At 35.0% G+C, this 14,533-nt stretch overlaps 2 protein-coding genes across 6 annotated transcripts; both read right to left on the minus strand.

Annotated features, from left to right (window-relative positions):
* Positions 1-337: 337 nt before the first annotated feature.
* On the minus strand, positions 338-5,738 carry LOC116012015 (trehalose-phosphate phosphatase A-like). Of its 5 annotated transcripts, XM_031251477.1 has the most exons (14): positions 5,431-5,738; positions 3,149-3,205; positions 2,790-3,061; positions 2,602-2,702; positions 2,368-2,508; positions 2,195-2,266; positions 1,970-2,089; positions 1,811-1,867; positions 1,624-1,725; positions 1,462-1,539; positions 1,282-1,351; positions 1,016-1,086; positions 821-913; positions 338-715 (listed from the first exon to the last, which is right to left on the minus strand). In XM_031251477.1, the coding sequence occupies exons 3-14, from the start codon at positions 2,890-2,892 to the stop codon at positions 674-676; spliced, it is 1,050 nt and encodes a 349-aa protein (XP_031107337.1). In that variant the 5' UTR covers positions 2,893-3,061; positions 3,149-3,205; positions 5,431-5,738; the 3' UTR covers positions 338-673. The 5 variants fall into 5 exon arrangements, with proteins under 5 accessions (XP_031107337.1, XP_031107336.1, XP_031107333.1 ...); XM_031251476.1 differs by having other exon boundaries at positions 2,602-3,014; positions 5,431-5,736; XM_031251473.1 differs by having other exon boundaries at positions 2,602-3,061; positions 5,431-5,736.
* Positions 5,739-12,187: 6,449 nt separating this feature from the next.
* On the minus strand, positions 12,188-14,533 carry LOC116014187 (BAG family molecular chaperone regulator 7-like). The gene is made up of 3 exons (XM_031254187.1): positions 13,687-14,533; positions 13,114-13,395; positions 12,188-12,556 (listed from the first exon to the last, which is right to left on the minus strand). Exons 1-3 carry the CDS (start codon positions 14,401-14,403, stop codon positions 12,359-12,361), a joined length of 1,197 nt encoding a protein of 398 aa, XP_031110047.1. The 5' UTR covers positions 14,404-14,533; the 3' UTR covers positions 12,188-12,358.

Here is a 14,533-nt window from a genome sequence, read left to right on the forward strand (position 1 = left end):
TATTTGAAGTATTGTGTCTTATGCTTAATAGTCCCTTTTTAAAAAAATTTGGACAAAATGTTCTTTACCATTATTAAAATATTAATATTTGATGAAGTATTGAGTGATTTGAGGCCCAATAGTTATACCAACACAGGTCCACCTTACAAGTTACAAGAGTCTAAGATTCTAAGTGGACCAATGTCCATTTACATTCAGAATGTTCACAATTTGAATTGTAAACATTTAGTATATAAATTGTGAACATTTTAATTATAAATTATGTATTTTGGTGTCAGATCCACCTTGTAAGATAAACCCGAGTCCACATAATACTCGTTTGTGAGTTTACATACAATTAAGTGGAAGTAAGTAAGAGTATATATATATAAAGTCATTAGTGAATTGAAAAGCAATAGTGATATTCCTAGTTTCCTACTTTGGGAGATCAGAATACAGAGGAAAAGGGCATCCTTGGTGCAACAGTAACAAAACAAAGAAAAGCTATAGACATTAGGAAGAATCAACTAACTAAAACACTTTCCTTAAAGCACCTCAGCTCCTGTTCCTTAGTAACACTTTACAATTTTGATTAGAAAAGATTTCTTTAGAGCAAAAATTCTAATATCATCATTCATTACTACGTTTAGTCTTCCATTACTGTCATCATTTGTAGTGAGCGCTAAACTTCGGTTCACTTCTTCCACGTCACCAGCAACTTCAGAAATTCCATGACCTGCAAAGGCATAAATGACTCATCAGTTTCATCCCGACAGTAAACCAGAGAGAACGAAACTAACTGATCATCGAGCAAAATGTTGCAGGAATAAAGCTGTTATACCTCTGATGGATCCCGAAGAGAGTATGTTGCGTTGCTCTCCTTGGGCGTGGAAGAAACCAGGATGCCATACCCTCGATTTCCAACTCTCAAGAACTGGGAACAAACCAGGATACCATTCAGTTTCGAGTGTGTGTTTCAAGCAACAACGAAGTCATCTGTGGATTAAGTTTCAAATTCGGGTATGTTTGCCATTACCTTAAACGCATCTTCATCTGTTCGATCATCTCCAATGTATATAGGGAGGACATCATCGCAATCTTTTAGCCCTGCATCATCATTTTATTTGTTCACTTTCATATATGGCGTGCTTTGCATAGTCAAACAACCTATTAAGAACTGATTCTCCAATACTAATCTTTAATGTTTGTATTGTACTATGTTTTAACTAAATTATGCTCTTTTAGTTAAAGAACAAACTACCCGGTATAAGTTTATGCATCATGCAAAGGAGACAAACTCACCAAGTGATTCAAGTAAGAACTCGACAGCTTTCCCCTTGTCCCAATCGAGCACAGGCCGAATTTCTAAAACCTGGAAAAAGAAAATCGAGTACACTATACTTCGTTAGAAGATGGTGAAAGCAAAGGATACGAAAGCCGCATTGCAAAAATAATATACAACGATGTGTGTGTATATATTACCTTGCGACCATGTGTCAATCGCAAACGAGGGTAGTGTTTCAATAACTGGTTCACAGATTCCCCGATTGTTTCCCAACTCTGCAAACGATGCAAGTCGTGTAAGCTTTTCATCAATCAGAAGATAGTGTCATATACAGTTTCAGAACACACTTATTACCATACCTGCTCCTCTACGTTTCTATAGTGTACCGAAACACAGAACTTATTGTTTTCAACGTTCGCCCCAGCAATGTCTCTGGTAATCTCGACAAGCAATCTAAAAACCTGATGACACACAAATATGAACACTATTGATACGTTCCAAAAAGGGGTTCGTGGATGCACTGTATTCTAAAAGGAAATTACGCACCTCGTCAATCATTGGTAAAAATTCTATGGCAGGCTGGAAAAGAGCAACTTCCTTACCCTATGTTCACAAAAATTAAAAACCGTAACCATATAAGTACAGTCACAGATGGGAAACAAAGATCGCATCTCTTCAATCAAGATCTAAAAGTAACGGCATTACCTGCTTGTCAGTGGAACTAATGCATTTATAGTCACTTGTAACTGGATGCACAGGTCCCATAATATCCATACCGTGACTACCAGCATAATAAAGTTCGGTTAGTCCTACAAACTCGTATACCTACAGAAACAGAAAAGGTTATCTTAGAGGTGAAATTATTGCAACGAGAAAAAATATATATATGTATAGACACACAGACACAGCATACAAATGGCAGCAAGCTACCTTATCACGACTTCTCCCACTAATAATTGCTGTTGGAAAATATTTTGCAACGTTTTTTACAGCAGCTCTCATCTGAAAGCATTTTATTAGGTATCGAGATTAATCCCCAAAAGAAAAATGATGAAACTTTAGATGTTTTATTTCTTCAAAAATAAATATAACTAGGTTCTCACAGCGTTTGACATGAAGGCACAATCGGGATTGTCAACGATTGGCGATAAGGTCCCATCATAATCCAAAAATAATGCTATCCTCTTTCCTTTTGCATAGTTTGTGATTTGCTCAAAGGATGCAAGTGCCGATGGATATCTGAGCTGTTAGACACGAAAGAAACAGAAGATTGAGCAAGTAAGAATTACGGTGTTTTGTTGACAGAAAGTACACACAAGGAAAAGAAAGGAACATACTGTCCAATTGTAATAGAGAACATCATTCTCGTTTGATATGTGGTCGATACTGAAATCTTTACTTCTATTCTTGTGAGTGGGAGAGGACGATTTCATCACATCTAACCAAGTGTTCGACTGTAAGTCATCGAGTATTATGGGCTTCATCCTCGGGATTGTAAGGAACAGCTTATGAGAGAAAGTTGTACCGGCAGGAGAGTAAGGCAGAAGAGACGCAATGCCTATCCTTGAATTGTTCACGGGAGCAGCATCAGCAATAACAGGGGATTTATGGTTCGAATTTAGGTCCATTATGTCCAGAACTATCGATAGATATGCAACTACAAAATTACTTCGCTTCAACAAGTCTTTTAGACGATGCAAAGTTTCCTTCCTTGTATAAGTGAAAAAACCAGTTCTTCAAAGTAACTCTACTGCTACAGGCCAGAATACAGTCCATCAAGCAAACGACTCGCAGAAACTATTGATCATAAGAAGATTTTAAGTGAAAGAATTAAAGAAAGTTAAAGATATGTAAGTAGTCCATCAATACATTTGTTAATCTTACTTGAGCATCCTGCCCCCTTGTTTACCGCAGTTTTTTAAGCAGTCGGGTGGAAAATAACTGCAACAAACACGTTTCAAAAAGATAAAAGTAAGATGCAATGTAGGTAAAAGAGGAAGTTCTAATTACTTATAACAATTGCATAAAGAGTTGTTACGATTTACAACTTCAGCAATTTAGTGACGTGAAGTGGAAGATCTGTAGTGTTAGGAAAAAAAAAAAACTAACATCTGATGCTGATTAATTTCTGTAATTTAGCATTAACCAGTATATAGATAGGAGAACTATGGTCCCTAAAGAAGCAAGAGACACGAACAAAAGAACATGAAATGAATAGCCTGAGATTAGAACGGGAAGATATGATTAAGAATAAAACAGAAAATACATGAAGGCATCAATAAGTAGTCTACGTTGTGTTAGTTCTCTATAAAGAGATCAATAATTTAGCAAAATTTAATTTAACAGAAGAAAAGAAAAAAGATGAACGTCAAAGATTAACACCTAATCATATGATCATCTCCATTCGTGTAGAGTGTATTATGAAATAGAAGAGTAAACCTCACTGGATTCAAAATCCATTTTGATCTAAGCTCAAACATATCCCTTTCTGAGACAACCATGAAGTTCATATGTTCGGTAAAGGACAATGAGAGTCGAGAAAGAACTTCCAAATTCAAATAAAAGCAAATATAAGCAGATGCAAGTTGATTTGTATAAAGACTCAACTACAGATATTATTATCACCTCTGATGAGTGAATAGGTCGGGAAAGCAGTCACAACGAGGTGATCAAGACTAATGACTAATGAAATGGTATATGCACCCACATAATGTGGTCCAGAACGTTGATATTTGGCACAGAAAATTTGAGCAGTCGGTAGTGAAAGGAAACAATAGCATATGCAACCACATAATATGGTCCTACCCAGGAGCATGGACAGCATTATTAATATGGACCCGTCACAATAATTTTCATAAACACAACAAAACCATGACATGTCAAAAAAAGGAAACTACTAAATTCTTATATCCCCATTTTCTTGTTGCTTTCAGAATATATTGTCCCCACCATAACGCCTCATACTACAATCATTTCGTTCCAAAGCCATTACATAGATTCATAGAAGAATTCGTGTATAAACTATTCCCTTCCTTTTATCAGTTTTGTGGGTTACAACCATGAAAGTGAGAACGACTTGGGGGGATCAACAAAACGCCAGTCGCAATCATGTTAACAATCAAGCAAAACCATTTGCCAATTAAATAAAGTTTGAAAAAGATGTATACATAAAATTCTTTGGCTGAAAGCATGAGTGGCATACATCAACATCAGTCTAAATAACAAATAGCTCTATCACTAACATAATAAAACCAATGCTAAGAATATCTGCCTTTGCAGCTGCGAGAAAAAACATAAATAACCGAAAAACTTATTACTATCCTTAACCAGCACCACAAATTAATTATATTCTAACATATCTTACAAATGACTCAGCAAATGACAAATTGTTGTTGTTAAATAAACATCAAAGCTAAAGAACAACCAAATAAGAATACAAGAAAGCCCTTATCACCATCAAGATTTTTGAAATTTCTTCATTTATTCCATATTTGGTTCACCAAAGAGGAAAATAAAAAAGGGAAAAAAAACTTGAGATTTAAATTAGCCCATTCAAATTTCTAAGAAAATTATAAGCTGAGCTGCTGACAAACAAAAACATGGATGAGTCAAAAACAAAAAAAAGTTTGAGGCTTTGACCAAAAAACAGAGAGGTCAAACAATGAAACCTTAATCACACAACCAGAAACGCAGAATATAACCCAAAGTTTCAATTTTTATTGTCTAATACTATACCCACAATGCATATATGCATCTTTTCCATGAAATGTACGATGTGATTTTATAATTAGACACAGACAGGAATAAATTAACAACAACAAATGCAAAACAAAAACTTCTCAGAAAAAAAGTACATCAAAAATTCAAAAAGTTGCCATTAAAAAAAAAAAACTCCGGAAACAGAAATAATAATGACGGCGGGGCACCTGAATCACGAGCTGAAATATGAAAAGAATCAACGAAGCCGAAAGCGCAGAATGAAAAAAAATGGGAATGAATGCGGATCTAAATATAAAAAGGTATTTTCCAAGAGAGAAGGGGAGCGGGGAACAAGGATCAGACAAAATCATCGTGGACAGAACCAGAAGCGCAGAAAGCCCAAAGAACAAGAGGATTGATACAAACAAAAACAAAAACAAAATCGCAGAGAATGACGTCAACTTTACCTGGAGAGAGATATGGAAAAAAGGCAGGGAGAGATTGCGATACGTATGCGCAGATTGAGAAATTGTCTCAAGTAAACGCATTCATGGGGGAGATATATGGGATACGTGCAAACGAAATATATATATAACGGAGTATGGTTATATAGAACAGAGGGGAAAAGGACGAGGGAATCGCAGGTTTGAGGTTTGACGACCTTAATTTTTCAGAGGAAACGTGTCCCAGAAGAGATGGCGAAGAAAATATAACAGAGAAGATGGGCTAGCTACCGCCAACCTCGTCATGCTTTAGAGCTTTACCTACGAATAATTTTTATTTATTTATTTTTTATTTTTTTTTACAACTAGGTATTCTAGTTTTCTTAAAAAAATTGAATCTCCAACCCTAAGAGTCACACACACTGTTGCGGGTGAGACTCGATTCTTGATCGCTTTTTATAAATTTCACTCCTCTAATTAGTTGAGCAACTAGGTATTCTACCAATTACTATTTAATGGTGTGTTTAATTTATGCGTAATAATCTATACATCCTATAAATAAAGAAAGAATAACTTTTTTTTTTGTTATATATATAACTCTATTGTCTATTTTAGCACTTTTTTTGGATGTATGGAGATGTTTTAAAAGATAAGTTTAGATAGGATCATGACTACTGTGGAAGCAGATCAAATATTCTAAGTCGAAGAATGCCAAGATCATGATGATTTGTCATATAATTTGGACAATAACTTGTCTTATATTGTGAATATGTGTGACTGAACAAGGTTGTAATTGTTGTTCAAGTCCTCTAATAGTGCTTTTGAGGGGTGAAAGTTGGAGTCCCCAAAATCAATAGCATTTTAAAGTTTTCTAGTGATTATTTGCGAGCCACTTTTCAGTTTTTACATGATAAAAATCTCTTCGTAACCCATCAAACAACCATGATATATCACACGAAGTTTTGTCATTCCTTGTAAATGCCTACTTTTACCATAAACTGATAATTTCATTCTCGAAATTTATTTACTAAGAGGGTAACCACAACCAAATTGGTCAAGATGTTACTAAAAGACCTTATATAACGAATTTAATCAAAATGATTAAAAAAAAAAGTTTAAATCACTAACCTTCAAATACAATAATCACATTTAGGCTCAATCATTTGAGCATATGAAAGGGCATTCTAAAACCAATGTTAGTTGCATGTGTGAGATCCCGTACCATTTGTCAAGTGTATATAAGAAAACAAAAAAACAAAACTAAGTTTGGTCACATGATTTCACTTGATTAGGTGTTAAGTGGATAAGATAAGTTACTCCGTATTATTTATGTGTAATCTATAATTATAATTTCTTTCTAATTATGGAAGCATATTAACTTAGGATGATGTTACGTTATTTTACTTAATTAACTTACACCAATTAATTTATAAGTAATCAATTGATATAAAATAATTGTAATGTATATTATACGTCGGTACGTCGCATTATTTGATAAAATATTATATTATCACAACTTGATTTGGTTTCATTGGAAGAAAAAAGGTTGTTGATTGTATAATATATATAAAACATTCGTCATTAATTCAACTCTTTATAAGAGATTATGTGTCAAAAATATGTTCACCTGTTGCATGTAATCCATCAAAAAATAATCAAACCACACACATGCATACTTGAAGGAGCTAGCATACCCCATAAAAATAATGTATGCCCATGTGTTGCATATGTCTCATAAAAAAGTAATGAACTCGCACATGCACAAGTGAGAAGATGAACCAAATAATAAAAACAATAAGATATATTATATCTACGTGTTGCACATGACCCATAAAAATTATCAATCTACACACGTGAGATGGTGTATTGAGCATGTAATATAAATGTGAACTTTAGGTATTAGTTTAACATTTTAATTGATACGAAACACAATTAAGTTAATTAATTTTTTTTATAAGATTATCGAGTAAAGATAAGATTCCTTATTATCTACTCCTTATTTAGTATGTAGTACAACTAGTATTTGTATGCCAAATTTATCAATAAGCAACCAAAGAAAGTTTTGTCCTATGGTTAAAACTTAAAAACCGGTTTTGTTCTTAGAGAGTACACCGTAATATATAGAAATAATAATAATAATTAATCCAATGGTTAAAACATAAATCAGTTGTTAAAAAGTTTCACGGCTTTTCGTCTTTTCCCTTCCGATGAGACATGGTCAAGCAAGTGGGTCCCACAAGAGAATCCGGGAAAAGACAGACGACACGTGGAGGGGTAGTTTGTGGCCAATGAGCTTCTCCTTTGCCAGCTGGCATGGGAATAAGAAAACAAAAGTGAAAGCACGGTCAGGATTGCATCCCATCCCAAGTTTTTTTTTTTTTTTTTCCTAACAAACTTTTTAATGGGCTTTAGTAAACATGAATTGAATTGCAATTCCACCACAGTTCTTTGGTCATTCCAATTATAATGTTTGGTTAGAATGAATTAATTTTCTGTAATTTCCGTCTTTTGTTGAATTGCAATTCATGAGTTATAATTTTTTAAGTTAGTTAGATTCATTATATTCTTAAAGAGTGACGGGATTAAAGTGACAGTGATGCGATACAACAATTAATTTAAATGATCCTTTAAAGAGTGATGTGTTGTCACAATCACTTCAAGAAATGAATCCTTAGTTTATTCATTCGTTATACTTGTTAATCAAAAAATTATTGTGTATGTTTCATATATTACTGGATGATGAAAATATGTTGGAACATAGTGGAACAGATCAAAGTGTTTTAAAGCCTTATTTTGATTAGAGTCAATTCTGTCACCACTGAAACTCGAATCACAAAGTCAATGACATTTATTTGTACTAAAAGAGGCAATAACTTATACGTGTTGAGTTGTTATCCCTAGTCTTTGTCGAAGAATTAAAACATATGGTTGTGTCGTCGAATGAAGTGGTAGGTGTTTGTTGAATGTGTGAGGGGCTGGGCAGCGGCGGCACGGTGGGGTCCGGCGACCCTCCGTCCATGTTTGGCTGTTTATGATAATACAAACGACGCTACTTTGTTCGGTGCTTTCTTGCGGTGTAGCTGTACTACATCTCCATCCCTTTCATGAATTGTACCTTGAAATGACTAGACTTTGGTGTGGCCAAAGTTTCCCCACCTTTTGTCTTTAATCACCCATTCTATGGCTATGCTTTCTCATTGCAATATTATATTGGTACGGATATTTTTAATTATTAAAAATTAAATCTGTTCGGTTTTAAATTTAAAAAGTGTGATTATAAAATAATTGAATTAGCTCAATAATATAGACAGTAAGCGGCACGATGTGATATCTCGAGTATAACGATCTATTCTTTGAAAGATCGACTCAAGTCCAATTGATTAAGACATACGTCGATCAGCTCAATAATCCAAATAGTAAGCTCGATCTCTCCAAGTCCAACAATTAGCTTTTTGGATAATCAGCTCAAGTCCAGTTGATCATGAAATATGCCGGTGTCGATAATCTCAATTTGACTTACAAGAGAGCCCAGATAATCTCAATTTGACTTACAAGAGAGCCCAAACAACATAACTGACCTATGCCTATAACACATCTTCTCTCTATCTATATCATAACACTGTGTGAACCTAGAAGAGATCTCTCTTACTCTGATAGTCTAGTCTCATTCTTAATCAATGTCACTCCGTACTTAGGTCTTCTCATAATTTTATATATATGTCGTTTTATTCCTTATTCAGCAAATCAGATTGCCCACACCCTAGTTAGGGGCTCTGGTTGACTGGCTCTCAGTCTGTAGGTACTACTTGGGTGGCTAGTCCCGTGGATTGTCTCCTTCAGTTCTTTAATTAATGCAATTAATTTTCCTTTTTCAAAAAAAAAATACTTGTAATAATTTACCTCCTGATATGTCACATTAATGATTGTCTCTTTGTTATATTTGCACGTAATATATCTTCTTGTCAATTTTTACTTAACATAAAATTTCTCCAAATAATGTTACACTATACACCCAAAATAAAAATAAATAAATAAATAAATAACGAATCACAAGAATGAACCCTTACCATATATTAGAATCGAAGATTATATTGTCTCCTTGTTTATTTTAAACATATCAGGATATATCTTTATGTCTTCACCTAACAAAAATTTCTCAAAAGATGTTAGATATATACCGGAACAAATAAACAATACACGAGAGGTGTGCATTAGAGATGGTACACAGCTGCAGATGGACTAGCTGGCTGAAGTTTCACCTTAGAGGTTTACAAAATTGAGGAAGTTTAGACATGTAAAAGACTTATGGCAAAGATGGTGGACCAAACTGAATCATTTTGACGGACAAAACCACTTTCATGGAACTAAGAATACGACAATGCTTTATCATAAGGGGGAGAAAAGTTAGACATGTTCTCAAGTATTCAACATAAACTACCAAACCCCACCTCCAAATACTATGAATGAATAGAAGTATATAGCTAGCATATACGGAGTATTAAATTATGTATTGTTTATAAATCACCGTCAAAATATATTACAAGTTATTTATCTTCGAGTTAGTATTTATTCCCTACTTTATTAAAAAAAATATATGTACAATATTGATGAGTTACATTATACATTAGAGGTAATCTATTACAAGGCATTTTATGATTGAACTGTTCTTGAATCAGTCCAATTCAAAATTAAAATTAGCTCAGACTCAGCATGACCTAGCTAAACCTCCAAGTTAGGGTTTCTTAGGCCTCGATTTAGACAATTTTAGAGAGCTTTCCCAATCCACCCGGAGCCTAAGCCTGAAAATTCCACACTAGAGATTAGGTCCAAAGTTTTGCCTCGCTTACGCATTTGAAATTATATTAGATATCTTTTAAAACAACTAACAAGTTTTAACTATTACTCGCTAGTCGCTAGTGATTTTTGTTTTTTAAAGTCTAATCAATAACGTGTAACACACACACACACACACACACACACACACACACACACACACATATATATATATATATATATATATATATATATATATATTTATTTATTTATTTATTTATATTTAATCAGTCCATAATTAGAAGAAAATGTGTATGCTTTGCTGGATAATGCAGAGGATAATAAAAGCGTCAATTTAATAATAATTGATTAATCAGGGTTGACATCGTTATGCTGTTATAGAATCTTTTTGTGTATACCATAATCTACATTTAAAATAATTCTCGAATGTTGTAACATGCATGCACAGTTATGTTTTTGCATAATTTGTGTCGTCAAAGTCCGACCAAAGTGAAATGGCCGTTGAAGTTAAGTTAATGAAAGTTCCACACTTCCATGTTTCTATTAAATTAAACTATAATAGTTGCTATCGTGTCGGTGATCTAAAGCTACAATCCTAGGTGCTACCGTACACTGCAATATGATTAGGGCAAATAAAAGGTTTAACGAAAAATGCTATTTTCTTGGAAAAACAGTTATTTTCTTGTCAAAAATCACTTCCTAATGTCATTCCCAATATGTTATCGGTCTTGTTTGATAACATTGTTAACTTATTAACTAATTTTGACTTGCTTAATTATTATTAGCTGTTTGAATTGGTTAACAATCAATATGAATGTTTGATTAATTAGCTTTTTGTAATAGTTTATTGTTCCAAAATGCCTAAAATACAAAAAAGTTGGTCAAAACAACTTTTTCAATTATCTTGTTTAAAAAGTCATTTTGCATGTAATCAGCTATCAACTAATTTATCAAATATCTTCCTACGCTATCAACTAGTCAAACTCACTAACACAATCAGCTAATAACTATTTACCAAACACCACATTATCTTTTGTATGTGTGACAAGTTAAAAAGTTTTACATTAGAAGTAATGTAATTTGAATTAGTCTTATAGTGATAGAGATTCTGAATACTGTATGTGTTAGCTTGAATTAGGTCACTTAAACACATTATTAAAAGTTTGAATTCATATATATATATATATAGAATTGCCCTTGAATGATTCATTAAACATGTAAAAGACATGGCAAAGATTGTGGACCAAAAGAGGAAGAAAAGTACATGGATTATAGTATTCAACATCAGCTACCTAGTTGAATTTACCACAAAAAAAAAAACATCAGCTACCTAGTTCACATGTCTAGCTATACTGGGGTGGCCCAAATAACAAACGCATTCAGTTAGAATCCACTTAACCAAGAATAAGGAAACCTCCTCATATACACATATGGATCAATTGTTATACCATGTAATATGGTTTATTGTGAACCCTGATACAAAAATTATGTATCTTCAATTAACACATTTGATATCTATAATTAATAATTCTTGTACATGTAAATAAATAACTTGACAATTACTAACACATAATATGATAGCTACAAGTACAGAAACTGTCAATTGCAAGTACAGAATGTGTCAACTACATATACAAAATTTGAAGGTTATTTTTGGACCAGGATTTACAATGCAAGATAGACCCTGATCCATGATATAATTTAAGTAAATGCAAGATAGACCCTGATCCATGATATAATTTACCCGTATGGTTTCAAGACGACAAATTGTGGAAGAAAACACATGATAAAGTCTTGACAACCTCAATGTGATGGGCCTCTGGGCTCTGGGTCACCAGATTCCCACCACTTTTGTGGGCAAAAAATAAGGAAAGCTGAATCTGGGACATGTCAAAGTTTCATTTTCTAAGCATGATCCTCTGAAGTTTGCAGACTTTAATGTTCTTAACAATTAAGATTTTGTGAGACCATTAGCATTAAGTAAACATAATAAGAAGGTAAAAGCTTGGTAATGGAAGATGGTTACATAAACATCAAATGTTCAAAACATCTTATCTTGAAATCTCGCATAAAAGATACATTTAAGGCAAGAGAATAGAGGTTTTTTGCTAGACATTAGCAGCGTTAGAAGCACGCTACAAAGGTTTCGGCCAGCATTTTATTCTTCATCGAGCATTTGAACTACTTTCGCCACTCCAGCTGCCAGTTCCTTCTGAATCGTGCCATCGGGCATATCAAATGTTCTTCTCTTCATCGACAGACTCCTTCCACCAGGTTGCGGGTCCACAACATCGAGCATTGCTTCTAGCTCGTCCACCATAGACTTCTTTGTAGCTCGCACCAGAATATCAGCACCCTAAAACACATCACAATTGTCACACATTCCCATCACCAAGGTCGTAGAGAAAGCAAGAGGATACCAACAGGCCCAGAGAGTGTACAATAAGGCTATGTTTGGCAAACTTAGCTGAAAAGGTAGCTGAAAGCTAAAAAGTTATAAGCTAGAAGCTGAATCTGAAGAGCATTTAAGCTAAAAGCTGAAAATTTTATTTTTCTACTGGTTGCTATGTCGTAGAAATGACTCAAATGAGACCAAATTGAAGCATTAACTCAACTTAGAAATTCAATATGAGTGCACCAGGCAATGAAATGTACTTTAGTAAACTTCTCCTATCTCTAAGCCTAAAAGTGATGCTTTAGCCTAATTCTTGCCCTAAATCACTCCAAGTCTCCAACACATGGCAAGCGACTTCATTTACCCTATTTCAAACCCTAAAAAGCGGGTGTTTGGGAACTATGAACACAAGATACTAAACAGGAATTCTACATCATATGGCATCCAATATCCATCTATAATATGTTATATTTCTTCTAGAATGTTGAGTTCAAAGCGTAAACAACTCCATATATTACCTCAATGGCATCAACAGTGAGAAGAAGCACAATGATCTTCTCGGAGAATCTCTGTCTCTCCTCAGCATCACGAGCCACCCGACGCCGGTAAGAGAAGTTGTTGAACAGCGTTCTGAGCTCCCGCAACTTGGTTTTTGCAATGGCCAGCTCACGAAGAGCCCGCAGAACCTGAGATCTCCTTATAAGATAAGCCCTGAAGCCCATTTGTATTACCAAGGCTGCATCTTGCAATGACAACTCCTTTCTCTTCCCCTTATTCTTCTCCACTCTCCTCCCAAATGCCTATCACCATATTCACAAAACACAAAACATTCATCTAACATTGTTCACCTGGACTATCCAAGACTGCATAACTATTACTAGGCAAAAAAGATCCTAAATTCAATTTCCAATCAGACCAAAACATTATAGTTCCTAGACTGTTTTACTACATAGTATAAAAAATTAAAAATCACATCTTTTTCAATGACAAGTTCAATTATCCTTATAGTACACACTAGCAGAGTGACAATTCCACTAATTAAACTGATTCTAATCAAATGGATAATTGCATGAGTCATAATGAATAAAGACCTGTCTTAGGATGATGGCGCCATGATCAGAAGGCTCTTCAATCTCAACCACACGTTTGCAGCCATCTTCTTTTTTCTTCTTTTTCTCTTCCTTCTTTTTGTCTTTCTTCTCCACTATTCTACACTCCCCTGAATCTCCAGTGGATGCTTCAAAAGTGTAGGTCCTGGAGATCGGTTTGTCCTCTCCCTTTCCTTTGATCTCAGCCGTCCATTTGTAGCTCTTCTCCGGCGCTCTCTTCCTCCCGTCGTCGTTAATTTTCGCCACCCATTTGTACTTCCGGTCAAACCCATCCTCCTCCGGACTCTTGATCTCCGCCGTCCACGTGTACTTCCTGTCCCCAACTTTTTTCTTCTTCTTCTTCTCCAGGGATAACCGGTCAAACTCCAGTTCCAGGGCCGAGACCCGGTCACACAGGGTTTGTAAGCAGTGAGTATCTAATCCGGACCCGACTCGGCGCCTCTGGACCCGCTTGGCATTGCTGTAAAACGGAGTTCTTTCGATCTGAATCAGATCGGTGACAGCATCAAAGTCGTCAAATTGGGAGGTGAAATCAAAACGGGGAAGTGAATAAGCGGTGGGACAGAGCAGATCAAGAGCAATATCGAGCTCATTTTCGAGTGGAAACGAAGGATAGAATGGATTTCGAGAGAGGGTGGTATCTTTAAAGAAGAAGGGTGGGGAGTGCTCAAAAAGCTCGAATCTTGTGAATCGGCTCATGGCTTCTTCAGAGAAAAGATTTGACGAGAGGTGGCCGTAAAAGGGTTTTAGAGGTGCGAGCGAAAGAGAAGCAGAAAGCTTTTGAGTCAACTGGGGGAATGAGGTGAGGTGACAAGGTGATGAGGATGTC

This window comes from Ipomoea triloba, chromosome 3, assembly GCF_003576645.1.
Source record: "Ipomoea triloba cultivar NCNSP0323 chromosome 3, ASM357664v1".
In the NCBI taxonomy this organism is placed as follows: domain Eukaryota; kingdom Viridiplantae; phylum Streptophyta; class Magnoliopsida; order Solanales; family Convolvulaceae; genus Ipomoea; species Ipomoea triloba.

Excerpts from the sequence above, each read along its gene's own strand:
- LOC116012015 (XM_031251476.1), bottom strand. The coding sequence starts at position 2,892 with ATGGACCTAAATTCGAACCATAAATCCCCTGTTATTGCTGATGCTGCT. Across the intron at positions 1,087-1,281 it reads GTTCTTACTTGAATCACTTG|GGCTAAAAGATTGCGATGAT; the intron begins GTGAGTTTGTCT and ends ATGATGATGCAG. Across the intron at positions 716-820 it reads CTCTTCGGGATCCATCAGAG|GTCATGGAATTTCTGAAGTT; the intron begins GTATAACAGCTT and ends ATGCCTTTGCAG.
- LOC116014187 (XM_031254187.1), bottom strand. The coding sequence starts at position 14,403 with ATGAGCCGATTCACAAGATTCGAGCTTTTTGAGCACTCCCCACCCTTC. Across the intron at positions 13,396-13,686 it reads GCGCCATCATCCTAAGACAG|GCATTTGGGAGGAGAGTGGA; the intron begins GTCTTTATTCAT and ends ATATGGTGATAG. Across the intron at positions 12,557-13,113 it reads TCACTGTTGATGCCATTGAG|GGTGCTGATATTCTGGTGCG; the intron begins GTAATATATGGA and ends GATGTGTTTTAG.